Source organism: Pelodiscus sinensis, chromosome 6 (genome assembly GCF_049634645.1).
Source record: "Pelodiscus sinensis isolate JC-2024 chromosome 6, ASM4963464v1, whole genome shotgun sequence".
In the NCBI taxonomy this organism is placed as follows: domain Eukaryota; kingdom Metazoa; phylum Chordata; order Testudines; family Trionychidae; genus Pelodiscus; species Pelodiscus sinensis.
The window spans coordinates 32,771,338-32,793,890 of record NC_134716.1 but is presented as its reverse complement, the minus strand read 5'-3'; the positions used below and the strand labels follow the sequence as shown (position 1 = coordinate 32,793,890).

At 42.0% G+C, this 22,553-nt stretch overlaps 1 protein-coding gene across 1 annotated transcript in view; it reads right to left on the bottom strand.

The window, feature by feature from the left end:
• The window catches only part of MAMDC2 (MAM domain containing 2), a gene marked incomplete at its 5' end in the record, with an annotated part of 101,616 nt that overhangs the window by 26,783 nt on the left and 52,280 nt on the right, over positions 1-22,553 (bottom strand). Inside the window, 5 exon segments of the mRNA XM_014581011.3 lie at positions 7,400-7,665; positions 10,043-10,189; positions 15,890-15,983; positions 17,617-17,873; positions 20,200-20,337. Coding sequence (XP_014436497.3) covers positions 7,400-7,665; positions 10,043-10,189; positions 15,890-15,983; positions 17,617-17,873; positions 20,200-20,337 — 902 coding nt within the window.

Below are 22,553 nucleotides of genomic sequence, written 5' to 3'. Positions count from 1 at the left end.
ATAGCTTACTCGGCATAGTCAACGAAGCAGGGATTTAAACAATCCCTGCTTCATTAAAATAAAAATGGCCGCCGTGCTATGACCACCCAAGCCATACCAGAGTGGTTGACAAAGGCTTCCCTTGTCGACCCCGCCTCATCTAGACTGCCGCGCTGTGCCGGATCAGCTGATTGTCAGCACAGTGCGGTGGCCATTTTTATTTTAATGAAGTGGGGATTATTTAAATCCCTGCTTCGTTGACTATGCCGAGTAAGCTATTTTACATGGCTCCATCGATGGAGCTATGTAGTCTAGACGTACCCTGAGATAACAGATCTGGAGTCAATTTCACTAAAATGAAATGCATTTCAAAGAAACTAGACAGTTCAATGTCAATCTTCATGCTACTATAAACAAAACCTTAATAGATGGGTCTGATCCATGCCCATAAATGCCAGGATCTTCCCTCTGACCTCCTCATTTTCACATTCATTCAGAAGCACTGCAAAATTTAAAAAGAGTACTTTTTGTGGGCAGAACCATATGCACTTAGCAAAAGCTAAGGACGGAGTAAGAAAGGCTAACTTTGAATTCCCTGCCTTTTCTGAGGTTAAGTCCATCTGTTAACCTTATTCAATATCAGTTTTGTGTTCTCTTTGCAGAATGTACATTAAAATGTATGACTTGCTTGGGTGATTCATATCCATCTACATTTTCACATGGCATTTTCAAAATGCCACATAAATGCCTTCTGGACAGCTACAAGTTTCCTGCTCTCAGAATTTATCCAGCAAACTGCTCCCAGACTCCAGTTTGCTAATTCAAAAAGAGCCCATAAAATTATATAAACCAAGATCCTCAAAACTACAGAGCCTTTTATTAATCTGACACACAAAAGTGTCAGCAGACAAATATTACTTTCTTTCCAAAATTAATTAGAAAAATCTCAAAACATACCTTAAAATTTTGGGAAGTAATGTTTGAACCAGATGTCATTTCATAGAGAGGAGAAAGGTGAAGGAAATATGCAGTCAGAAGTTTTGGAACTATCATTGTCTACCACTAGAAGTTTTATAAGTTTTAAGATTCTCTGGCCCAGAAAGGAACAGCATAAAGATCTGGAGTCTCTGACTTTATTTGCCATTAAGGGGGATCCAAGAGATTACATCACCAGAGGCTGTTTGCTATTTCCACAGACACGTACTAAGCCAACCTACCAAATAACATCCGTCAACCAAAAGTTTGATCAAGCAAATTACTATGCACATTTAAGAGTTCTTACTTTTCAAGCTATATTTGTTCTCTCTCAAAAACATATACATGCCTCAACTATAACTGGCAGAGTTTTATAAATAAAATATGTAGAGCTAGTTACAGTGCCTATTATTAAGGTTGCCCAGCATCATCAAATCCATATAACTTAGCCAAATTAAAACCATTTATGCTGAAATTTTCCCTGTCAGGTTTGGGTTTGATTTGGGGAACTTTTTTGGGGGGGAGAGAATGGGGATGGAAAGAAAAGACTGGCTGGAAAAGGAGACTGGGACTAGAAGAGAAGCCTGAGAGACAAAGACCCATGGATGAGGAAGAGACATGACTGAGATGTGAACAAGCTGTATGGGATTAGGCAAGAGGGATCACATACATGGTAGGAAAGAGCTACAAAAATCAGTCTGTGTACTACAGAGCACACTTTCCCCCATAGCCTGGAATGAAACCCAAGGTTCCTGTGACTTACCATCCCTCTACTGTCAGCAAATATCTGAGTATCTACTGGCAAAATATACGTCTAATCCTCTTCCAGAGGATAACAACCTATTGTTATCAGTTATTTCAAGTGACAGAGGTCTCTGTGGTGGACCTAAAAGTGCAGATGACTAAGGCTACGATTTAACTGCAGGCATTTTAAGTAAAAGTCATGGACAGGTCGCAGACAAGAAACAAAAAAGCATGATCTGTTATCTGGCCATGACTTACATAAATACTCCTGATTGAATCCTGTGGAGCTGGGGGGGGGGGCAGCACCATGCGCAAGGAGCCTGCATAGGACCTGCTATGTCCTCCCCCCCCCCCCGGATTCAATTGACTCCAGCTGATGATGACCCCCCAGGATTAAACTGATTCCAGCTGCAGGGAGTGGAGGAACCCTGGTGAGACAACGGAGCCTGCAGCCACTCTATCCTCCACTGTGGGAGGAAAACCGGGGCGGGGGGGAGCCACTGCTCTGGCCACCCCCAAAATCGTGGCCAAGTTGCAGCGTGGCAGTCCCTGGGGCCAGCTGCATCAGTTGCTGCTTGGGTAGTCCCCAGAGCCAGCTGTCAGAGCAGCTGGCCCTGGGGCCTGCTCCAGCAGCAGCTGGTGAGGCTTGCTGCAGGGCTGCTCAAGCATCTGGCTGCAGAGTTGCTCCAGTAGTGGCTGGTGGAGCTGTCCCCAGAGCCACCCAAGCAGCAGCCAGTGTGAGTGTGCTATGAATACAAAGTATTGTGTAATGTTAAATACTCTAAAAAGTCAGGTCTTAGAGGTCTCCGATTGGGCACCCAAATGTAATGGACACATTTAACCTTAATCTCTCCGTGCCTTAATTTGCCCTCTATGAAATGGGGACAATAATATCCCCTCATCTCACAAGCGTGTTATGAAAATGCAGTCATTAATATTTATGGTGCACTCAGATGCTAAAGTGGTGAGAGCCTTAAGAAAACCCTGAGGAAATTATTAATTCTGTCTTTATAGCCAGAATAGTTTGCAGTAAATGAGTCCTGGGGCTATCCATTGAACAACGAAGAACAAATATTGAATAGCTGCTCATTAAAATGAGCATCCTCCATTGTGTGTCCTGAATGAGACAGGGGGTCCTGTCAAAAGAAATAGTACGTGATTGTGTAATTAAGGACTCTCAGCATGCAAACGTGAAAAGAGGCCAAATTAACCTTGCACAAGCAACCTTACTTATGGCATTTTCTAATTTTGGAGTATTTGACTTTCAAATCTTATTAAAGTTATTTTAATGTAGTTTTTTGTGTGGGATATATAGTCATACACACGCATATACATATACACCTCTGTGAAGGCATTATAGTTATTGTCTTTAATATACTATTTGTCTAATCTAGAATTTGTAAAACTATTTTATGTAAATTACATATGGCCATAGAGAAAGCTGTAAAACAGTGGATCCATTATACAGTTAGAACATTCTGTTGTGGTGGTTATTTACACATCAATGGCAGCTACAGCATCATGAAGATTGCAGCTTCATTTCATTTACAATCAACAAAAAAGTCATATCAACCTCAATATGAGTAGGGTGAGTCTATGCTGAGGTAGGATTTTTTCCATAATTTTAAGTAAATTATGACATCTTCAAAGTAGATATTCTCCACAGCTCAGAAAGTCCCTTGCGTGGGTGGGTGAGGGTAGGCTATTTTGAGTGACTGAGTGTTTGGCGATGAGGGGAAGGAACCCACAGAAAACAGAGAGAAATAAACCTTAAGTTTACAGAACTAACCTTATTGAGAATTTCTGCACAGTATAAAAAAATTAACTGATTACAGTCTAATTTCTGAAGCCATTAACTTCTGAATATATAATAGTGCTATAGAACACATCTGCTCTACTGAGCTGAATATAAACATCAAAGAACTGCTGGAGACCCAAGGTGCTATTAAAAAAAATAAGCTTCTCTTTCCCTTGCAGAGATGTGTGTCCCTTTGTTAAATCTATCAATGGGAAAAGGAATATTCCCCCCCTCCCCAGAAAACCTCTCAGGGAAGTGACTATATGAGACACCTAAGACTTGCCAAGAGGCCAAGGCGCCTTCAATTGCACCTTGGATTTCTTCTACCTCTGGCAGGTTCCTGGAGGTCCAAAGAAAGATAGGAATACTCTCTTGATCTCCTCTTTCTCCAGGTCTCAACCAGGCACCCTGGAAATTATACACTGTAAAATTATACTGTATTTTGATTATTTATTTGCTAATCAAGTGTTTAAAAGGTTTTTAAATACATCAGTTGCTAAGCAACATTTCAAACTATTAAAAAAATTAAATCGATATCTACAGATTTTCCATATATGTCAGATATTAAAAGAAATCAAACTAGAAATACGTATTTCTTCCATTGTCCTAGGAGGATTTTTACCAGAGCTATTTTTCTATTACATCTTTGCACTATTTTTCCATATTATTTATTGAGACCTTGAATTATAGTGGGCACTTGACAGAACCAGCTACTTTGTAGTTAAGATTGAGACTTTCAGTGCCAAACCACCTTTTCACATGTTCATTATTTAAAAAATAAATAAATCTTCTTTTGGCATGTGTTTGGTCTCAGCCCAAGGACAAATATTTCCTAGAAAGTTTAAACAAAATACCTTTAGCCATTTTAACTATATAAAGGTGGGGAAAAAACCATTTTCCCATAGTAGGAATATTCTAAGATGAATGGTTAGCTTGTGCACAACTCAGAAATGGCTGAGCTTTAAAATCCAGTGTATGTTTTTGCTGGTGATTCACACATGCATAGTAGCATTTTTTTAGCTCTCATTTGAAGTGGTGAAGCACTAAACTGCTGTAGTGTCCAAACAGTTCTGAATCAGTAGCCACTATACCGGCTACAACTATAGTGAACTAGACACACTCAACTGGCCAAATAGCCACATGTGGCTAGTGTGATGGATACCACAGCACTAAAGAAACAAATCTACACTTTTGTAAAAATAATTGAATTAGTGCCATGAGAGTGGCTAATGGGACTGTTCACAGAAGTGGGAACTACTCAGATAAAGATTTACTGGACCAGATGCTTTGTCGATACCATAGCTAAATGGCAATGTAGAAAGTTTCCCCATAGGCAGATTTTAATGCAGAAGATTCTTTTATGCTTTTGTAGAAATTGTCCTCTCTCTAGGAGGGAAGTCTCTGGGTCTGGTGATAACATGGATAGTGCATTGCAATACTCACCTCTCCAGGGAAAAAAGACAAAAATGATTGTAGCAAGATCTACATCTGAAAGACATGGGCGTATCCCAGATCATCTAGTGCAGATTGAAAAAAAATGCTGGCCTCATCTGCCACAAGATTCTGGCAAACCTGCATGACAAATGGCAGCTTGCTCCCTCAATTAAGATCATTAATGTAAACCCCACCAAATCTTACAGTTTCTTTCCCTGTCATCTAACATCACCTTAGTCTTGTCTGGTTGAAGCCTCAGCCAATTACCCTTAATCCCACTTGAGTTATATACATACACTAGCCCAGTCAGATACATAAAAGACAAAACTGGTGTCATCAACAAGAACCTATAATCCATATGTCTGCACAGACAAAAACATGTCTCATCCTTTTACAGCCCAGACTAGAATGTACCTTGAGCAAGAGTAGTAGCAAAATACAGCCTCTCAATACACAGCACTTCTGTTCTCAGGGCTTTTCTATGCAATAACATAAAGTTACACCCGTCCAGGATTGCTCAAAGGAGAAGCCAATCATAGTAAGTAGTGGAGCCAATCATGAGCAATTCTTTCTGCTCCTTGTCAGGAGCACAAATATAAGCACACTGATAGATTTACTGCTGTCAATCGGCAGGGAACTGTTGTCCGATATTGCACGAGTGATGTCCTAAACCAATAACTGTCAATCGGCAGGGAACTGTTGTTCTATATTGCACAAGTGATGTCCTAAACCAACAACACCACTGTAGTTTCCGTACAATTCCCAGACCTGAAATTAGACTGACTAGAGTCAAGGAAATGTGAGGCCTCCAAATACCAGCAACGTTAAGCCATGAAATCCTGCATTTGGGCACTCAAACTGATATTTAGTAGGTGCATAAAGCAGGGGTGCCTCTATGTCTTTGTGCCTTTGGAGCTCAGATTTGAAATTAGGCCTATAGTCAGAGAGAGAGTGTGTACACATTCTCCCTCTCCCCCCTTCATACATCTCCCCCCATGCAGGTATTGAATGCTATATTTAATTAAATGACAACACCAATGTGGCAGTCTCGGGAAAGATACGACCACCTTAAGATTCAAACAGAAGCATCTCATCTTGTCATTTTTCTCAAGTCTGTACTACAACCTCTTAAAGTTTTAAGGAATCCTGTAAACATATTAATGCAGGACAGGATCTATGAATGCCTGTCTCTGTTTCCCACATTACCATATTGTCCCTGAAGATCAGTTTTCAATTCCACCCTACCAAGGCATTAACATTGTTTATGTTTACTACCAAACTCTAAAACAAAAGGAAAAACTATGTAGCACTTTAAAGACTAACAAGATGGTTTAAAGTGCTACATCGTTTTTCCTTTGTTTTAGCAAGATCAGACTAACACAGCTACCTCTCTATTACTATCAAACTCTAAAGTAGAGAGTCATCCATCTTTTTTCGAACAGCGATCCTACATTCAGCTGCTTGCAATTGGTCTTTTGTAAATGTGTCCCAAAATCCTTTGCACCATTTGCAATGGTGCTCCAAAGGAATGCTGACACTGCAGCAAGGAGATGGGATGCAGAGCCCGGGCAGAAATACACATGCTAGCTTTATTTGAGCTACCTCTCTAAGTATAATAGGGCAGCCTTGCTGACACAGGCAATGGCTTGAGCGAGTTTGCCAAATATAATGCAATGACTTAAAGGCTGATTTTGGTATCTGAGGATTATGCAAGTCAAATTAACTTTGCGGGGAAGAGAAAGGCCACAGAAGGAGTGTGATGACATGCTTGAGGGTGAGTGTAGATGGTTCTGAGTTAAACATAGTTAACTCAACTGTTTTAGGTATAAAACTCAGACCAGATTCCACAGAATCTTCACTCGTATCTTTGAACTTGAACTGACTTCTGGATTCAGGTTAAAACTTGGCAGTTTTGACTAAGAAACTAATACAAATTCAGAAATGTTTGCTTTTGAGATTTTGGGTTTATTAAAACGTGAAAATGAGAATGGCAGCTGCAAGCAAAACTAAAATGATACGTACACGGAGCCCAGAAGAATCAAATCCACCATGGTGCACACCCCTATAGCTGTAACAGACATATTAAGATCCACTGACATCAAGTGAACACCAGGATTACTCAGATTGCAAACTCTGGGATTATCTCTTCATTACTATTTGTGAGGTGCCTAACTTGATGGAGGCACTGATTCTTGATTGATGGTATGTAGGCACAGCTCCAATACAAACAAATAATAAAAGCAGGATAAACCTGCTAACAAGTGCCCTAGATTCTTACAATCTGCTGCAAACTGATCGCCCTTCACTTCATCATTGATTTCACTGGCAGGTGAAGACTCTCAGCACCTTGCAACATTGAGCCAAAGATGATTAACATCATTTCACCATCTCACAAGAAGGGAAGTGAATGACAAAATTTCCATTCACACCTTTGAGAAAAACAAACACACAAAAAGTGCTGGTAGTTACCTTGCAAGGCATAGGCTTTTTGAAGGAGAATTCAGCTTGAGTCCAGACTCCCCTTGAGGATTCCAAGACAGACCAGATTTTCTCTTGAACCACATGATTCTCCTCAAAGATATAAACAGCTAGGGTGTCACTCATTTTGAAAAATCCATATATGGCATAATAAAACCGCAGACAATACTGCAAGTTTCCTGGCAGTAAGGGGCCATACAGACGTCCAATGTATCCAGGGTGTGAGGTAAACTTTGTGTTTGCCAGCAAGAAATAGCCTGCAAAACAGTGCAATTATTGAATCTTTCTAATAATTCACAAAGCCTATTCACAGGTAAAAGACACATTAGTCATTGCAGCAGATTTTGGTGCTAATGAGAGTTTCCACTAACAGGTTAATACATTATATAAAAACCCTGTTTGTAGTACTTAAATCAAAATCATATATAAACTCCCTGCTGTTACAAATTTTAAACTACATGTGGCCAGATTTCAGTCTTCACTGGAGATCAACAGTTCGCAGAATTATCTTAAAAAGTTTATTTTATAACATCCTGCTGGCTCCATTGACAGCCTGACTCAATTTCAGGGCTACCACTCCTTTAATGGAAGATGTAAAGCTAGATAAATGCCAGGGAAGATCTTTCAGAAGATGTAGCCCTCTCTGGCTTGTATGGCTGAATGGTGATGAATGCTACACAAAAGGAGCTACACAAGTGCTGGAAACCACAGGGTAAAGGATAGACCCAAAATAACCAGATATCCTGAGTTTCTGCCTTGCAGAGGTAGGAGCATTACTGGCATGCAATAGCAGGATGTTTGAATAGAGCTAATAGTCATATGTCTAACATGTCTCCTTATTAAAAAATTACATAACTCCTGACTGGTATAAATTCTTACAAGTAGTTCATTGTATGCTTTGAAAATCATTATGGTACAGATCCTTAATGGGTGTAAATCAGTGTCGCGCTATTGATTTCAGTGTAGCTCCATGGATTTATATCACCTGAGGATTTCCATAGACAAAGGACCCTTAAAAGAGTGCAGTGATTAGGAGGCATAAGGATCCTCCCCTCTTGGTGTGCAAAGGCCAGGCACAATTGCAATTCCTTCTAGGTATTCCCAGGGACATTGCAGTGTGCATGTTCCTTCTGCATGACTGGGAGTTTGTGATGATTTTCAGGGTGCCCAGGACTGCAAATCAGCTTGTTACCAGCAGGAGGGAAACTTGCTTGTGCTTACCTAGATGCCAGTGTAACCCACACACCTGCTGGGTGTGATTCACTGTTCCATGTAGTGGCACTGAGACCACTTACAGAGAGAAAGAATGAGTTTGCTCTACAGCCTTAGCTGAGAGCCAACTGAATTCCCAGGTTCAATTCCTCTAGGTTACAGCAGCTCATACTTTGCCTTTCAAGTTAACTATAGGTATACCCCAGTCCCCACCCCTTTCAAAGTGTTCAACCCCTATTCACTAAGCATTTCCAGATATAGTAGGTTTGCTCTTGCCAAGAGGACAGGGTACATACCTAGCTTGTTTGAGTCAATTCCGCATCAGTTCTTGTATAGTACCACATCACCGAGATATATTTATAGTGAAAACAATCATCAGTTTATTATCAATCATCAAGATTTAAGACATAGTGAGTGAAGATAATGGAAACAGAAGGATTACATAAAACAAATCGTAACATGATCCCTATAGACTAATCTTGCCTTAATTTTCTGTCTAAATACATTTACCTCACCCCAAATGTCCTTTTCAGCATTTTCCACCGACTTTGGTCAAGATCCTATTTTTATTAATGTAATTATACTACCTGATTATTTCCTAGACTCAGGATAAAAGGGTGTCTTCCTTGCCTTCTGCATTCACTCTCCCCCAAGTCCATTTTCTTTGCACACAGCCAGACTAACCCTCCCATGACTTGATTTTTTCCTGTGCTACTTTTTTGTTGACTCTCTATATAAATGGGGCTTCTATTGTGTTGGCTCACATTGCTTGATTTATATTTAGACCAGTTTTTCTTAAACTGTGTACCGTGGTACACTGGTGTGCTGCGGAGTACAGAATTCATAATGGCTGCCTTTAAAGGGGCAGACAAACTTTTTTCCCCTCAATAACTTTCCCCACAACTTTTTTTTTTTTTTTTTTTTGGCTCAACAAAAAACCCTTGGTGTTCCTCATAATAAAAAATTATTATTTGGTGTTCCGTGGTCTTAAAAAGCTAAAGAAACACTGATTTAGACAAATATGCATCTCATCTCCTGTCTAGAAGAAAACCTGTGTTCCTCTATGGTTGGTGACAGATATTAAAAATATAGTCTCAGTACATATACACCACTCTCTATCATCTGTACAGACATCTTGCAACAATTCTGAGGATCAGTATGAGAGAACCTTTTATTAAAGTGTACACATGACCCTCTTTGGTGAAATGGAATGTATATGCCAGAGAGACCTGTACCCTCTATGCACCCCCTCTGTGCTCCTTTGCCAACTGACATTAACGGGTTCTTGGATTACAAAACTCCCACTAAGGCATCTCCTCTTTGCCCCTCCTTCACTGCAGACTGGTTTGTGTCCTGGAATAAAGAGTAATTTAACCTCCATATACAGCTGGACTTTTCCAATTAAAAGAAGTTTTGATTTACCTAATCCAGTAGTGTGATCGCCTGACCTATAAGCATTAGGCTTTACTTTCACTCTGCTCCAGCCAGGGCCATCCTTGTGATCCTGATAAAAACGACACAGATCTTTCTCAAAATTGCAGCTTGCCTCTGCAGGATTGAAAGAAAATCCTGCAAAAAGATAAACATGCTCTGCTAAGAGGAGTACACCATAATATGCATACATATTTGAAGAACGAGAATGCCATAATGTATTGTTTTATCTCTTCCTGTTCATTAATTGTGTGTATTGCAGAAGACAAGCAGATACACACACACACACAGATACCTTATATATATGACACATCATCAGGCTGACATCTAGTTATCATTTTTATATCACAAATGGATCATATTTTCTTATATTTTGCCAAGGGGAAAAATACCTTTCACAGTCTTCATAAAAATAAATAGGCAACAGACGTCCAAGGAAAAGAAAATTCCTCCTTCAGAATAGAATATATAAAGACATCCAGACACTTTCTTGTGCTAGGTTTCCATTCAATGTATTTACACAACAAGAGTGCATATAAATATTTAGATTTCCAGTGTGATAACCTTCTAAGACAAACATTTAAGAAAGATGGTGGTGATTAATGTGTGAGTGTGTGAGAGAGAAAGACCTATAAAGTATTTTTATGGCTACTGGCATCTGCATGTTTCACTGCACACACAAAAAAATCACTATAAGAAGTGTAATTTATTAAAGCATTGAGCTAATCTCTTTAGCCATACTGAAGGTTTTTTTGGTTTCCCTGCTGTGTGGAATTCATAGGCCAGAATTTTAGTCTAAAAATATCCCCATTCAGCAGGGTGCTTCTAAGAGCAATATTTCTCTCTCAAAGATATCCACAAATCATTTGTACAGGTTATTGGGGAAGATCACCATATGGCAATCAGGTGATATCCCTATATGTGGTGGGTCATATGTAGGTGAGCCCTGTGGTAGCCTGGCTCAGTCTTCCCTAATGTTACAGCAGTGGTCTCCAATCTTTTTAACCACCAGATCTCTTTTTCAATGTAAGATCTACTTAAACACAAATATCCGTGCCCCACTTCCTTCTCAGCCCTTCTTTGAGGCCCTGCCTCTGCTCGACCCCTTCTCCAAGGCCTCCCCCTGCTCACTCCATCCCCCTTCCTCCGACTCCTCACTCACTTTCACCACGCTGGGGTAGGGGATTGGGGTGCAGGTCTTGAGTCAAGGAGTTTGGAGCATGGGAGAGGCTCCAGGCTTAGTCCACGAGCGGTTTCAGGGTGCAAGCTCTGGTAAAGAGTTTGAGTGCAGGTGGACTCACATCAAGGGCAGGAGGCTAGGACTAGGAGGAGGTTCAGGGACAGTCAAAAACAAAAACTAACTCACTTTGCAAGCAGTAAAAGAAGTAACAACAACGCCCCATGTGTGTTGGGTTGGGAGATAAAAGTGAAGGACAGTGTGTGTTGTGAGAATGAAAGAGACAGTGTGTAAGTGACAGAGATTTGTATTGCCAAGCTCCCTCCACCTCTTTCTCTGTGTGTGGAAACAGGGCCGGCCTGAGCCCTTTTGGCGCCCCGGGCCCGGGCGCGCAGCGCCGTCCCCAGGCATACAGCACATGCGCGGGTTGGCCTGGCCACTGGCGCACAGCCTGGGGCCTGCCCCTGGGGGCGCATGGCGCATGCGCTGCCCAGCCCGGCCCAGCCACTGCTGCTGGTGTGCGTGCTGGGCCGTGCAGGGCCCTGTGGCCGTGGGGGGAAGGGCACTGCTGGCCGGTGCCACAGGGCCAGCGCTGCAGGAGCCGGGCACGTGGTGCCTGATAGCAGCTATAAGGAATGTTGCGCGCCCCTTACAGCTGCCATCAGGTGTCCCCCATAGGTTGGCGCTCTGGGCAGCTGCCCGGCTCGCCCATGCCTCCGTCTGGCCCTGTGTGGAAATAGGGTACAGAAGTAGGAGGAGAAGGGACACTGACATCAGCAACTCCCCCCCCTCTTTTCCTACACCCTGCTCAGCAAGCAGGAGGCTCCCAGGGGGGCAGCTCCAAGGCAGAGGGCAGGAGCAGCATGACAATGGATAGAGGGGCAACTTAAGTGCCCGTGCTTGATAGCTTCCTGGCCAAACCAGTCAGGATCACCTGCCAGAGGATCCAAGATCTACTGGTTAGTGACCACTGCCATACAGTAGCTAATACAGGACTTGAAAAGTCTGCTTGCTACTGCCAAATAGGAGCTTTCCTATAGTAGGAGCAATTTCTGCAGAATCTAAGCTTTAGTTTAGCACACACACACAAAAGGTTCTAGCCCTAATATTTTTAAAGAAGCCTTCTGAATGTGAACCACATGCAAATGCCATGCTATATTCTTGAGTCTTCAGACATATAGCTTCCGTGCCTCAACTTCTGTTCATCAATTTCCCAAGCTACACAAGACTGAATACAGACCAGACCTATAAGTTTTAAGATTTACTGCTGGCCTCAGTGTAAGTGCCTAGAATGACATTAATTTCAATCTACTGATCCTTATATATAAGCAGCAGCAGAAATACTGGGGGTGAGGAGAGGGAAAGAATTGAAAATGAAAATAGGAAGAGCTAAGTAGCATGTGCACACACAGAGGGCAACCAGGAGATTAAGAGAGTGGTACATACACACAAATCCTATTGTAACACCTAGGAGGAAAAGGGATTGTTAATGTTTTGGAGATGTTACCCCTTATAAGAGCTGGAAGACTCTGAGCAGAAAGGAAAAACAGATTGACATATTTATTTAGCAAATGTTTAAGAACAAGTATCAAGCACAAGTTTAACTTCAGTGGAGTGGATAGAGAATCCGGGGACAGATTTTTGGGTTAGGGTGAGGATGGGTACATCTTTTACATTAAAGTAATGTGACACTTGAGCCTGATGTGCAGATTATATGCCTTTATGCCACACCACATTATGTACCCCATGGTAGTGACCCACGCATACAAAGAGCCTGCATAGCCCACAATAGAAATTGTTCCCCATATATGGCTATTGAAGAAGGTATGTAAATTCTGGTGGATTATGGGAAGGGGGAGTTACAGTAGGTGGCCTGTTGAGATACCCATAGAACATAAGGGGGGGGTGTTGCCCAGGATGTAGGTAATTGGCTGTTTATAGTAGCCCAGCATATATTTATTAGTGAGGGCGCTTTCTCTAAAGGGTAGGCATACTGTTTTTAGTAACCTAGACTATACTATTAGTAAGTTGTCCTCCTTTCCAGCAGACAAACAGGCTTTAAATTTAACAGACACCTAGAAGCCAGCTGTGAAGGATGGAGGTGCCAAACAAGGACCAAGCACTTTGAAAGAACCCTACTCCCTTATTCTGGGTTCTGGTAGAATTCAACTTCTCAGTTAGGGCACTAACCTGAAGAGCAAGACAGATCTTTTAAATTAGTCTTAGACTAGTAAATTTAATCCTCTGACTAATGGGTAGCTGGTAGATTTTTGAAGGCCTGAGCTAGTATTTGTGCTCTTTTGAATCAGGTCTCCTAGGGGAAACAATCACCAAATTTAATGTTAGTGTTGTACAACAAAAAATTTCAGATGGAGCTGATATATACAGTCTCCTGGGCAGCTAGAGGCAGAGAAATACTAAAGATTAATAGAAAGAGAACGTGATTTCAGAAGTACTCAGAGCAACTAAAGATGGAAATATGGGAACTGGTGAAAAGACTGAAGGGTTAAAAAGTAACTGAACTTATCTCATCAAAAACACAAAGAAAAGTAATAGCATGGATTTCTCATATTAACTTAACTTACTGGGCCCAAATCAGAGCAAGTTGTAGGTGGATGTAGCTCCACTGATAGACTGTATTTAGCCCATCAAATAAAAAACACATGAAAGTTCAAATAAAAAGGAAAATACGTTATCAGCATAAATAATAAATGGATCAAAACACAACATTATTGGAAACCATCAATAACTCAAAAATACATAAATCCCAAGCACAGATCATTACAAAAATGAGTAAACCCACAACAGGAGGAGAGAAGATACATTCAATAAACTAAGACTGGTAGATTAGCAACACATCTGGGTTCTCCCTCTCATGTCTGTTGCCTTCCACAGAATGTATCTTTAAGTTGTGCAGATAAAGTTTGCAGAGTTCACGTACAAATGTTAAATAAAGGGAAGAAACTGCTTTCCACTGGATCAGTAAAAGTTTTTTTTCTTCCTATGTCAAAAGAATTCAAAGTTTTGACCAAAAAGAATGAATAAGTTTAATAGGACAGCATTAAACTATTTTGTTAGAATGTTACTTAGCAACGAAAAGCAACATACAAAGTAAACAGTATCTGGCTAGTCCAGGGTCCTAGGCTTTTTACCAAGGGCTGAATACTGTCCCTAACTGCCCCAGAGCAACAATCATATTGATCTAGTTTATTTCTTTTGTTGTGGAAACCTAATAAAATCCTGATGGTACTCCCCTTTCAGAGGCAGCAAGTCACTCCATCAGCTGAGGGAATGGAGTAGGCCACATGATCCCAAGAAGTATATTCTGACTTATAACTCTGAAATGGCACAGGGCACACGGGAGGCTAGATCATAACCTCATTGTTAATCATTGTGGGAAGGAGATAGCCCTTGCAATTCATTTGTGACCTCCTCCCGCTATGGCACATGTTTATTTAATTTTGGGCACCTGACCCATTCCCATGCTCCCTCAGAGGCATGCTGTACCAGCTGTAGCCTCTGTGATAAATTGTTTAACATCAAGGAGATATAATTGCTGCATTCTAACTAACATTCCAGTTGTAGAATGGATCCCAGAAAGCATGAACTTGTCTGAGAGGAAAGCTAGACCATTCTATTTTTGATCAAGTACCCAAATTAATGACATTCTGCAAATACTTTGTAAAAGCTTTCATAGATTCTAAGGCCAGAAGTCTGACCTTCTGTGTAACACAGGCCATAGAAATTCCTCTAAATAATTCCTGTCTGAACTAGATAATATCTTTTAACAAAACATCCAATCTTTTGATTTTAAAATAGTCAGTGATGGAAAATTTGCCACAATCCTTACTAAATTGTTCCAATGGTTAATTACCCTCACTGTTAAAAGTTTAGGTCTTATTTCCAGTCTGAATTTATGTAGCTTCAACCTTCAGCCATTATCTTGTTATACTTTTGACTGCTAGATAGAAGAGCCAATTATCAAATATTTGTTCCCCATGAAGGCACTTACAGATTGTGCTCAAGTTACCTGTTAATTTTCTCTATTTTAAGCTTAAGAGATTGAGCTTGTCAAGTCAATCACTATAAAACATGTTTTTCAATACTTTAATTGGTCTCGTGGCTCTTCTCTGAACCCTCTCCAGATTTATCAACATCCTGCTTAAAGTGTGGACACAGTGTTCCAGCAAAGTGTGGACACCAGTGCCAAATATAGAGGTAAAATAATCTTCTTTATTCCTTCTCAAAATTTAAAATGTTGTGCTTTAATTTTGAAGCTCTGCTTTCGAAAGTGAGATCACAAGAAGATATGCAAATTCTTTCGAGAACAGAGCATAGTCTAGACATAGCCATAGACAATCCAGGAATGTTGTTTCAATAGTTAATAAATAATAATAATAATAATTAATACCTACTTAATCCATAGTGCTTTTCATCAGCAGCTCTCAAAGCACTTTGCCCTCACTTCTAATCTGCATGTATCATTCATTTGACAATTCCAATTCATTTTTTAAAAGGAGAAGGAACCCAGAGGTATTGCTAAATTGAATATTTGAATGTTACTATAGTATATTCCTAGCCCTGAAATGTATAGACTAATAAAAGAAGGCAAAAGAAAGGAGAAAAACTATGGAAAGTAAATACCCCCCAAAAATTCATACCTGTCTGATTTCTGCAATAAACTGGAGAGAAAGAAATGTCATCGAGAGCAACATAGCCTCCCTTGGCACTATTGAAAGCAACTTCAAAAATAAGCTGAAAAAATAAATGGCAATTTATTACTTATTTATTGCGTAGGTCATTGCAATGAGTTAACACTGCTTTACCATCTGGGATTCTGATCAGATTACCTTAAAACTAGAAAACTTCTTTGAGAGCATAGTGGGGATATTGGGATTAACTAGGTTATATCAGAGAACAATGCGAGTCAAAATCCTGTCCCGGGCGCAGGAGCATTCCAAGCGGGGGGAAGCGGTTCAGGAATGGAACCTTTTTCCCATTCTGTGAAGCCCATATCCTGCTGAGAGAGCAGGGCAAGAAAGGAGTTAGAAGGAGGGAAATAGTGTAATGGCTTCCTTCTGCATCACAATAGGAAGATGCTGACAGTAGATGGCTGGCTGCTGAACCCTCCAGATTGGAAAGCCAACAGGAAGGGACCTGGCACAAGCCTTGAAACTGATTAACCTAAGGCAAAAGATGTGAATCAGCTCCAGGGAACTGAGAGGCACTCCTGTTCAAAGGAGAAAGCTACTGACTGCCTTGAAGAAAGAGGCAAAGAATTGCTAGTAGTACAGTCCATCTGCTGCAGAGAGGAACTGAGACTGGCTTGTAAGAGGTGACCCCAGAGCTAGTCACAGGAGAAGCTATGAGAAACCACAGAGTAAATGCAGGAACAAGAGAGTCTGCAGATATTATGAGGACACGAATGAGTGACGTAGAGGGAAAATGGTGGTGGGATTGAAGGAACAATCCTTAACTGCCTAAATAAGGTCTCTAGGCTGGAACCCAGAGAAGAGAGCAGGCAGGTTCCCCTACCTCTTCTCCTACCAAGAGGGGGAAATTCAGGCAATAAAAATGAAAGAAGTTGAGAACATCAAGCCCCAGTTAGAGGTCAGGAGGTGGACTTTGAATTTACTATTTTTTGGGATGGTTCTATTAACCCCAGAAGGGGAATGAACTGATCAGGGACCTATACATAAAAGACTGATAAAAGAGAGTGCTAGATTGGGGACTATCCCTGCAATGTCATGCCTAGCCACTAGGAGACCCTCTGGAGGTAAGAGACATAACAACAGGATAAACATGTTCTATTTGATTTTGTGACAGTCATCGTAGAAAGGAAGTGGTACATCAACAGCACTAAGGCTGTGTCTAGACTACATGGCTCCATTGACGGAGCCATGTAGATTAGGGTTGTAGGCAAAGGGAAATGAAGCGGTGATTTAAATAATCGCCATTTCATTTAAATTTACATGGCTGCCGCACTGAGCCGACAAACAGCTAATCAGCTGTTTGTTGGCTCAGCGCCTAGTCTGGACGCTCCCCTGCCAACATCAAAGCCCTTTGTCGACTGCCCCGTTATTCCTCGTGGGATGAGGTTTACCGGGGCGGTCGACAAAGGGCTTTGATGTCGGCAGAGGAGCATCCAGACTAGCGCGCTGAGCCAACAAACAGCTGATCAGCTGTTTGTCGGCTCAGCGCGGCAGCCATGAAAATTTAAATGAAGCGGCGATTATTTAAATCGCCGCTTCATTTCCCTTTGCCCAATAAACAAATCTACATGGCTCCGTCGACGGAGCCATGTAGTGTAGACATACCCTAACATATGAAGCTGCAATGCAAACTATGAAAGATATAGCTATACTGCACAAGTATTTGATAGTCTTACCTCCATTGGATATGGTGCATCAAAATTAACCTCTGCTAAACTCCAGTCTGTACTCATTTCACTGTCTGTTTTCCAGATCTCTTCATAAAAACCATTCATATCTCTTATGTAGAGAGTAAAAACAATTCCACTCTCCTGCTGAAGTTGGTAATAAAATGATAGGCAACCGGCTATGGGGGTCGTTGTCTTAGGTGAGACCAGCTGGGCCACTTCTTGGAATTGCTTGATATAAATAGAGTCCACATACATGTAGTGACCTAAAACATAAATAAAAGCCCTTAAATATATACAAAGGTGAAAGTGGCAATAAGTATCAACAGATGAGTAGAAATGTGATATATAGCTTATCTACATTATACGCATTGGATAACTACTGTGAAGGCCTCCTTAGAAATGCTAATAATAGTAATGCTTTCTTCATTTGACAAGTTACAGATGTTGGTTCCCTTTTTCTTCTCTCCTCTTCTCTCTGCACAATCCTATGAACATCACTGATGGATTGTGATTTTGAGAAACTGGGATACCAGAGGTAAATAAGCCAATCTCAATCCTCACCTGTTGCATTCCAAGTAATCTTAAGCCTTCACTTTTACTTTAAATTGAAAAAAGACCCACTCTCCAAACTTTTTGATGGATGCTCACAACTGAAAATAAATCACGGGACAAACATTTACCATGTCTCAGAAAGATTAGAACTGAAATAGGTTACTTCCTGCAGACACGTTATGGGGTAGCTTCTCAGTTGGTATAAACTGATGTGGATACATTGACTTCAGTGGAGTTATGCTGATTTGCACCAGCTAAGAATTTGACACTTTATATGTATTTCTGATTACCTAAATTGTGTGTGCATATGCATATGTATGCATTTACAGTCTCTCTGTCTCTGCACACCCAGTGCTGTCACAGTTACAGGACATAACATATATAGATCAAAAATTTGATTTACAATGGAAAAAATGTTGTTCAGTAGATTGAAAATACACACAACAGTTGTTTGAAATGCCATAGTCACAGGCTATTTCAGAGTTAACATTTTAAGAATTGTGTTGGTTTGTTGCTGGGGATCTTCCTCATCTCTGTAACCCAAACAATCAGCTGATAGTTTATGAATTTTGGAAGCTTTAGCTGTTGACCACTTCATCTTGGACTATGAGAAGGGCCAACTTGGCCGCAACTGTCTGGTTTACTAGTCTGGCAAGTTCCTGCTTCGCCACGATCCTGCCAACCTTAGTTTCATTTCAACTGCAGTTGGCTGAAGGCCTTTTCAGTGCTTCAATACAGCATTACCAGTTGGCTCAGTTTAATTTTCACTGTTTGTGGCAAGCTTATCCACAAATGGTAAAAAGTTTTGAACAACTAGTCACCAAGTATAGGCTAGTGAAAGTGTAACATATTAAACTAAAGTTAAATTGGTTACCAACTTCTTAGCTGTCTGGAGGGCCAAGCAGTGTTAGACCAACAGTCTGAACTCAACTCATACAACAGTGGCTGAACGGGGCAAAGGCACAATGGCATGAGTTAAGAAAGGAGTGTCAGCTATCACTTTTAATTTCCTAATGTCTCGTCTTGTCACACACTTCACATTTTTTAAGATCTGAATTGTTATCCCTTGCAAATGATGATGGTCAGAACAGGGTCCCAATATAAAGATTTTTTATGCATGAGTTTTACTTAGACGTCTACCTGAATCATAGCCACTGCTCTAAATGTAGCAACATTACAGTCATTTGTTGTATTATCAAAATTAGTAGATCACATGAAAATCAGTAAAGTCTGTTACAAGAGCAAAAGTAGAAGACAGTACTATAATTTGAGTATGACACTATTTTTAGAGCACAAGTTAAGGTTTAACTAGCTTTTGCATTCATGTTTCTTAGTTCAAGTTACACAGGTACTTTTTAACTTTCAGAATCTATGGTCAAAATTTGTAGAAAAGTTTACTAATTTTGTGTGCCTCAGTTTCTCAATGCTCAAGTCAAGATACCTGTGCCTGATTTTCAGAACTGCTGAAGCCCTGCAAATGCAGCAGTTTCCTCTAGTCTAATGTTACCACAAATAAAAGTGATTACAAGAGATATCTTGATCTTCTTCCCCTTATACGAGACATTTATTTAGAGCGGGAACCATTTACCAGGATACTAGTTCTTGGAGCTATGTATAAGACAGTCACTTGCCTTCTGAATTTTGTGCCAAATCCATAGGTATTTACACTATCTAGGAAAGAAATGGAGAATAGCTGGCCTTTACACTACCTTTCTGTCCCACTCAGCCTAGATCTGAAGAAAGTTTCCTCAGGAGGAGAGGCACAAAGGAAAATTTTGAGTAGCTAGGACCTGGCCTGCTAACTTTCTCTTAAAGGGCAGCCCTTCCCTTGAGCATTATAAATGCCACAATATTATTCTCCAACCATTTATTTTATTTTTCATTGACAACAGGGTAAGCACAAGTAAAGAAGTCTAATTTATCTTTTGATCATGCAGCCTGGTTGGGTCCTTTAGTTGCTACCTCCACTTAAAAGTTAAAAGACAGATGCTTTTGTGGGTACAATTTAGCATTTTAAATAATCTACTTGCCGCTTACCCAATTCGCTGTTAAGTGTATGGTCTCTGGGAAAGATGGATTGCGAATTTCGAACGTTGCCTCCACCAACAAACCAATTTACATTGGGGTTCCAGCGGTTCATGAAGCCACAAAGATGATTTTCTTCAAAGTCACATTCTGCAATTGCAGACAGGGTCATGAAGATTTAATGCCACCTCAGTGCACATATACTTACTACAGAAGCTGCAAGAAAGACTATTGCTAAACATCTACATTATAAGATAATGGTATAGCCTTCTGCAATCTAAGGAAAAACAGCTACAGGGCTTACTAGCTACCTACCAAGGGAAGCAATGTAAACTGCCACACTACCATAGCCACTACTACTGCTACTACTGCTGTGTTACCTCCTGTTCAACCCCACTTGTTCTTTTTACATTTGCTAAGGTATCTACTAGTTACTGGACCTCAGCACCAATTAAAATAAAGCAAATGCCAAAAAAGGGATTCAGCGTACTACTTCTGCCCCTTATGTGACGGTGAGTTTGGGGTTTCCCAATCCTGCACCCCCGTAGCAGCCAGAACAGTCTCCCCTAGACAGTAGAATAGAGAGGGGTTTATTGATTTTCCAGAATACAGCATAACACATACGTGATGAGGCTACCGGGGGAGGGGCAGGATGGCTCAGGTCCCTAGGGTTAGGATCCATCACCCCTAGCCCCCAGCTTAGCCTGTTCTCTCATGGTTCCCAGACAGCCACTCCCTCCCTCCTCCACAACCCTGCCCGCAAGTCCTTTGTCCCTCTCTTCCCCTAACTTGTATAACCGGTTTTGCTACCATCCTGGGCAGGGCCGTCCTTAGGATTTATGGTGCCCTATGAGAGATTATTAAACTGGTGCCCCTATGCCTGACTTGCTCTTCCACGCCTACTCCTTCCACTTCCCAGAAACCCCAACAGCCAATCCCTTCCCTCAGACTGCTGCAGGCAGCGCATTCGGCTCTTTCTAGGACCCAGCCCTGCTGTTAAATGCGCCACTGCTTCCTGTCATAGGCGTGCACAGCACATTTCATTAGGGTGCGCACCCAAGAATTTTTTTAAAACGTACTCTTTGAACCCCATTAGCCACATCCCCGATCCCCATCAACCAGGCCTCTGGAGGCAACACTCTCGGGGCAAGATGGACACATCACCAAAAGTAAAAGGTGTCATGTGACCACCCGCCCCCCAGGACTTTTCCCACCATCCTCCTACTACTAGGGATTAGTTTGACCCCCACCAACCCTGCCCCCCATGCAACTATCCTGCAATTGCATTACCTCAATATGTGTGACATTAACTCAGGGGCAGAGAGGCTGGGGGAAGTGTTCCCTCTAAGAGTTTCCTCCCATTACCAAAATGAATTTTGTGTTGTGCACAAGTACTGAGGTCATGTGGCTTGTTTGGATATGCCACTGTGGCACCCAAGTTATTAATAAATATCTTATAAACCTCTACCTTTTCCCTCTACTGCCATGTCTCCTCCCCTTGCTCCATCAGTTCCCCTGGTGCCTGCTGACCCCCAACCCCTCACCCTCATCTGCTGTCCTGACTCCTGCCCTTCTCACTGCCCTCAGCCTTCCTGAGACCTGCCTCCCTCCACCAGCCCTTCTCTTCCCCCTGTTCCCACTCCTCCAGTAGCCCCACTCTGATCATGTGAGCTACCCCTCCTCATCCCCTCTCCTAACACCTCCCTCTACACACCTGCCCTGCCTCTCTCCTCTGGTGCTGGTCTCTCCACTGCAGGTGTCTGCCCTTCTGCTTCACCCCCAGAATCCCCTGGCACCTGCACCTTCCCTTACCCCTGCACCCTCCTGGTGCCTCCCCCTTCCCTCACTGCTCCTGCCCCCTTTGTCCTCTTTTTCCCTGATGCCCACCCCCTCACCACCCTCTGCCCCGATTCCCCTCATGCCCCTCTGTGCCCTCACACATGACTTGCTCCATCCCCATGTCTCATGCCCACCCCTTCTTTTAAGCCTTCTCCCAGCACCTCCCTCTCCCCCTCTAGCCCCCAATGCCCTTCCCCTCTCTTCTCCCAGCATCACCCTGTCCCTCCTCCAATTGACACCTCCCCTCCTGCCCTTTTCCTCATTGTCTCCACTTGCTCCTCCCCCCCCCCCCGCATCTGTCTCTCCTCCACCACTGTCCCTTGGTGCCTTCCCCTTTCTTCTCCTGACCTGCCCCCCTCCCATCAGCACAAGCCTCTTCCTCTCCCACCCCTTTCCCCTATTTTTGCCCTCGCCCTTGCCTTGCCTATCTTCTGCCTTCCTGTTTTTAGGGCTAGAGTTTTCGGGCCCCAGAAGTCCCCGCAGCCCAGGCTCCAGACCACGTGCTGGAGCTGGAGCTGGAGCTGGGC